At 39.1% G+C, this 6,000-nt stretch overlaps 1 protein-coding gene across 3 annotated transcripts in view; it reads left to right on the top strand.

The window, feature by feature from the left end:
• Positions 1–542: 542 nt before the first annotated feature.
• The window catches only part of CD44 (CD44 molecule (Indian blood group)), a 46,802-nt gene continuing 41,344 nt past the window's right edge, over positions 543–6,000 (top strand). For all 3 annotated transcript variants that reach the window (XM_027642474.1, XM_027642473.1, XM_027642472.1), the window contains exon 1: positions 543–792. In XM_027642474.1, coding sequence (XP_027498275.1) covers positions 726–792 — 67 coding nt within the window. In that variant the 5' untranslated portion in view covers positions 543–725. The remainder of the gene's footprint in view (positions 793–6,000) is intronic.

Raw genomic sequence — 6,000 nt, 5'->3', positions numbered from 1 at the left:
TTTACTACTCCTGCTGGAGCAGCCTGTGAAGAGAAGCCTGTAGGATGTGCTGTGGGAGACTGAACTGCCTTAACTTACCTTCTGCATGAGTTTATCCTCTGGCAACAAGCAAAAATATTGCAGAAAGCTTCATTGTAGAGCAGGCATTTTACTTGGTCTAAATTGACCTAAAAAAAAAAAAAAAAAGAAAATGGTGAGGTGGGACTAAATAAGCAAAATATTTTTGGGAAAGGTCTAGGCTATTATAGATGCTTTGCTGGAGTTCAGAATCTCTAATGCTTTTTTTGCAATAATGAAGAAATTTTAAAACGAAGGAGGGAAAGCTCATAACAAACAGTGCATTTTTGAGCTAACTCAGGAGAGATTACACAATTTTTCCTGCAAGCACAGTAAGTATAATTTTTGACTGTACTTGTGTGAGAAGAAGAGGTTTAGTGCCTCTTTAAAACTCAAGTGTAGCTGCTTAGTCAGTACTGGTTCCCCTCCCACATCCCCCCCCCTCCCCTCCTTCTCCTACTGCTGGGTAACTTTTGTTGCAATATGGGTGTGACTTTTGATGGAGCTCCCCCTCCCAGTTATGTCATTACTTCAGTTCCTTTGAATCAGAATAAAAAGTGCAGCAAACTTCAGACTCATTGACTGCGGGCTTAACAAGCGTCGGGGCTTTTCTTCTTCCTGCAGCTTGCAAGGATCTTTGGATTTTGCAAAACACTTCCAAGAAAACAATGGCCAACTTCTCCTTATGGGCGACTTTTGGATTATGTTTGTTGAAGCTTTGTCTAGCAGAAACACGTAAGTTTTTTATGAATGAAAACACTTATGAATGTTAAGTTTATGCTTCAGAGAGCAAGTGCTTTTCTGCTAGATAGCTAACAGCTTTCTTGCATCTATATAGTTTTATTATTTTTGAGTGTTATTAGAGATGTTTTAGAACTGTAGTCTTGGTTGTGCTGGTCTGTACAATCACAGAAAGCTGTGTATTGCTTGTAAAGGGCAATTCCAGATCTGTAAAAAGTAAATTGTAGATCATTAAAGTGAAGTTTAAGAACAGAACTACCTTAGGGAATTTGGAATGGCTCTGGTAAAGCTCATTTTGACAATGTGACTGCTGTTAACATACTTAGTTTGCTCTCCCAGCTCCATTTCAGACTATGGAGAAAAGGTGGGGAAGGGTAAAATGGGGGTGAACACACACCCCCCCCCCCCAGCACACAACAACTGCATTCTTGAGTTTGCAAGAGCTGAACCAACAGCTAATACATATTGAATTTGGACACAGCTGAACAGAAGCAAAACTGCAGTGATCTGTGACTAAAATGTGATGAGCTTTTATGCCAAACATGCTTGTTTCTGACTTTCTAAGGTTTCTTTAGAGCTGACTGATGAGATTTAGGAACAAAGGGGGTTAGAAGTGACCACAAAATTCAGTTGTTTAACTTACTGTAGCTTGGTTATCTGCTTCAAATATTTGTATTTAAAAATGAAATGTTAATACAGAAAAAAAAAATAAAAATTCTGTGTCCAAAAGGACAAAAAGCTTTTAAAATTTCACATAGTGCAGGCTCAACCATGTTTTAGGGAAATGACCATACTTCTAACAGACTCTCACTGTGACTGTAAGTGCCTCAAGGCATTTTGTGGTTAGGGATAACAATTGCACTTCTACATTATTTTTCTACTCATCAATTCTAGGAGTTTAACAAAATACATTTTTCATGTCCATTGTCACCCAAGGGCTACGTGTGTGTATGGTAAATATATATCTAATTTGTTTGAGCAGCAGTGGATACTTCTATAATGGTTGCAGCACTGGCGGGCTGTGAATGGGTGTGTCAGAGTGAACAAGTTCCCAGTGCATCTGTGATAGCTGAAGCACCCTCGTTGCTTTTCATTCTAAAAGTGTGTGTCAAATTAAAAAAAAATTCCAAAAGTGTTGTATCAAAATGTTCTTGCTAAGATCACGTTATATGGACAATGCCTTAAGAGCAAGGACAGGACTACTGTAGACAAAAAAAGTATGTCAGAGATGTGCTTAAAACCTTAGCTTGGTCCAAGTCTGTGCACTATATAAGTATTTTAATTATTTGTTTACCAACTGCTCAACAGATTGTTAATTTACATGCTGCCTGGAATGTCCTAAAGAATCAGGGTCTGCACTGACTCTGGGAGTAATGCACTTTTACAGTGAGGCATAACATAAAGCCCCATAACCTAGTCTTCAGCATAGTTAGAAAAAGTATGTCAAACAAAACATAAACCCCTGTGGGATATATGTTTCTTTAATGGCTCAGTAAAGTATTAGACTATAGCTACAACATATTTTAGTTGGTGTGAGCTACATTCCAGCACGACTTTGCAGTCAGTTAGGACTTCAAAACAGCAGTTGATGGTGGTGGTTTCTTTTTTAAGCCAGTAATTTTACTGTGTGTGACAGACTAATAGTCACTGCTGTTGGGATACTCCTGAATTGGAATTTTGATTCTTTTAGTACAGAATTTCATGAAATTAAAGAGGACCAGGTATTACTGCTAACATGATTACAGAAGGAAAAATCAGATACAGAGAAAGCTGAAAAACTTATTCATCCTGAGTTCTGTGCTGCTGTGACCATACTGTCACTGATACATGAGCCAGGTGTAGTCTTGGTGTTGGCGTGATTTTTGTTGTCTAAGAAGTCTGAATCCAGGAGGATACAGATGCTGACATCTTGGTGAATGTTTCTAGGGCTCATTTTCTCCAGTGAGCACTATGTATTTGTAAAAATGTTTCTCCCAAAATGTTCCTTGATTAACATAAAGCAAATCCTAGAATTTTGACCACCAAACTGGAAGAAACTGGAACAGAAGTAGTAGTAAAGATGAAATGGAAAGAGGGAGAATGAGTCTACTAGTGGGAGGGAGGAGCTTAGCTGTTAGCACTGGAGAGGTTGTCCAGAGTCCCACTACAAGGTAAGGCTCTGAGGCAGTGCTGCTATAGCTGTCAGTCAGTCACAAAGGAGGAGACCTGCCTGCCTCTTGGTTTATGTATCTATCCTGCAAATTTTTAAATAAAGCAGTTTGAAGAACCTCTTTGTGCTAGTTTATTTTCACTCAGTCCTTACAGTGTGTATCTTGGCTATTTTCCCAAAGCTACAAAGTAACTAGACTTTATTAGCATTCACTTGAACTTTCCATCATTGTTTAGTGGAAGGGTTATATAGCTCTCCTTGAAATACCCTCCCACATAGAACCAACAAACCATGGCAGGATTGTCTTGCAGTCTTTGGAGAAATGTTTGATGATTCTTTAGTTACTGGTGTTCTTCACCACAATGAAGAGCCATTACCTTGAAAACAGGAAGTCAGAGAAAGGCCTTATGAGGACAGATAGCATCATGCAATTGAGGAAGAACTTTTCAAAGTAAATGCTTTTAAAACTGCTAGTAACTCTAGCCAAGGTTAAACAAAATGTTCATCCTTACGTGGCATATCTTTCTTTTCAGAACAGTTCCCATGACTTTTATAGGCCTGAGTTGAAGACAGTATGAATATTGCAGTTATTCATTTGTCACCTATACATGCATGAGGTTCTACTCTATCAAGAATGTGCCAGCAGGATGAGATGATGATAGACGGATAAACACCATGAGCTCATTACTGCTAAAATATTTGTTGAAAAGATGTGATAATTTTAGTTCTGAACGTAGTTGACTGGTAGTAAAATGTGCTGTAACAAAGCAGAGAAAAAACAGTGTAGAGCTTTTAAGAAGAGAATTAATCAGTCCAAGAATTTAAAAGTTTTTTGGAATTCCAAAGATGCTGTAAAAAGGCTTCTCTATCTGCTTTCTGGTCTTCTTGCCTCATATTTCTGTTCAAGAATGAAGGGAAAAATGTTTGAAAATATAGCTGAGAAATAGAAGACCATATGACATGTGTTCTGTTATTGGTAAATCATTGTTTGGTTTTGGTCTTTTTTTTTTTCCCAAGAGAATGCTATGTGAGAGAGCAAGGGAAGGAGTTCAGCAAAACTCTCCTGCTTTTTCCAGCACCAAGGCTAAATGTACATAGTTGCCTGTGAAATATAACTTCACAGAGAGGATAATCCTGAAACAAACATGATCCACCACAGTAATCTTGCCTACTTTGAAAACAATACAACATTGTACTGGAACAATTAATGGTGTTCAAAACACATCATATTTTAGCATCAACTGGTATCTGAGAGCATGCTTATCAGATTTAGTTTTTCAGCATTAAACTGAATTCTTAAACTAGAGAAGTTCAAACTTCCAAGTTGCTACCATGTAAAACTCACATCCACAGTCTATTTTACTCTTTGCCTTTGCCTGTCAGGGTTTCTTTGTGATATATCTGGTGGTTTGGACCATTCTCGATGGGTTATCGATCATTGTAGGCGTGAGGCCAGTTTGGTGTAGCTGCTAGTCATTTTCCAGACCAGAAGTCCCCCAGCTGCTAACACACAGTTGTCTCTCGCTCCCAGAGAGGTAATAATAATTTCGAAGCTATCAGACACTGTAATTATCAGTGACCATTATGGGTACTGCCAATAGTGGTGGCAGAGAGGATTGTGTCAGTCCTGACTGTTTATCTGTTTCCTTCCTGCTCAATCACAAGCCTCCCCACAGTGCATCAGCAGTAATATCAGTAGCAGCTGGCTGTGATTTTCCTCCCTTGCCGCGGCTGCTGGAGCTGCCCCCACCCAAGGGACGGCAGAGCAGCTCATCATATGAATGAGTTTGCAGGCGATAATGTGAAATGGCAACTGAGAGAAAGAGGGGTTTTCCTTGGAGAATCTTTCCAGTCAGACTGAAAGTTCAGCTAATTTCAATTTAAAGTTCAAGCCTCCGTGACTGTTTCCTGCCTAACGAAACCTGCAGTCATTTTTTGAGTCTGTGTCTTCAATTAAGAACATAATTGTACTCTCTTTTGTAAGCACTGGCTTTGGGACTTTCCAGTTCCTCTGCATGGCAACACTGGCAACATTATATAATCCAGCAATCTTATTTCAGTACAATAATGTTCAATTCTCATACTGTGAAACAGAAAAACAGACAATCAAAGAAACCAACCCAACAAAAATGACCAAAAGGAGTTGAAGAACAATCTACAGTTTTAGTAATTGCTAACATGGAAGCACAAGCATGGTATGCCAATTCAAAGTAAAAATCACAGGGAAGACCCAAATTTTACTTACATTTGGAGTTTGAAAAATACATTGCTTTGCTTTTTTCTCTTTTCTACTGATGACTGACCTAGCTCAGTAGCTAGAAGCTTTAAGAGACTGTGTTGCATCTTAAAAAAAAGAAAAAAGAAAAAAGTCAGACACACAGCAGCTGTAGTAAGACTTCCATCTCTCTTTCTGCTAATGATACTTACTGTTCCAAAAGCAATGTGAGACAGCTATAAAAGAGATTGCCAGGGTACAGACTGACAGCTGCCTAGGAAAAGGCATTAGCTTGCAATCATCAACTACACAATTAATGTCTGTTTTTCTAAATACCTACCTTCATAAATAAGATTTTGCCTCTGACAGAATACATAATAGTGAAAAAAAAGTTGCTGTGGCATAGCTTTTGTTAATTAGGTGTGTCTCACAGTGACAGCATGTTAGCAAAACAGGTTCTCAGAAGTGTATTTCCCTAGGGGGCTTTTTTATTGTTATTTTTGTTAATGGATAGGTGTCTGTAAAGAAGCAGGGTGTGGTATGTGTGGGTAGTTGTAATGAATAGTTTCTTGCAGGATTCCCATACAGAAGTGAGAGGTTAACTGAAGCTCAGTGTACGTTCTATGGCCACTCAGAACCCTCTGGGCAGACCTGAGTTAGCTCAGTCCAGGCAGCGAGCAAGTTGCTGTCCAAATTGGGTCTAAAAGTCAAGCATCAGACTTAATTTGGCAGCCTCTCTGAGAGAACATATTTGCCACCAGGGAGGCTTATCAGCAAGGGATTGGTATCCTGTGTGCCAGACCAGTGTGGCTGCAGCTGCTTTCAGAGAGCAGACAGA

The sequence above is a fragment of the Corapipo altera genome, unplaced genomic scaffold (genome assembly GCF_003945725.1).
Source record: "Corapipo altera isolate COAL_440 unplaced genomic scaffold, ASM394572v1 23b, whole genome shotgun sequence".
Classification (NCBI taxonomy): domain Eukaryota; kingdom Metazoa; phylum Chordata; class Aves; order Passeriformes; family Pipridae; genus Corapipo; species Corapipo altera.
Note: the sequence above shows the minus strand (reverse complement) of the source record. Positions and strands in the feature narration are given on the sequence as shown.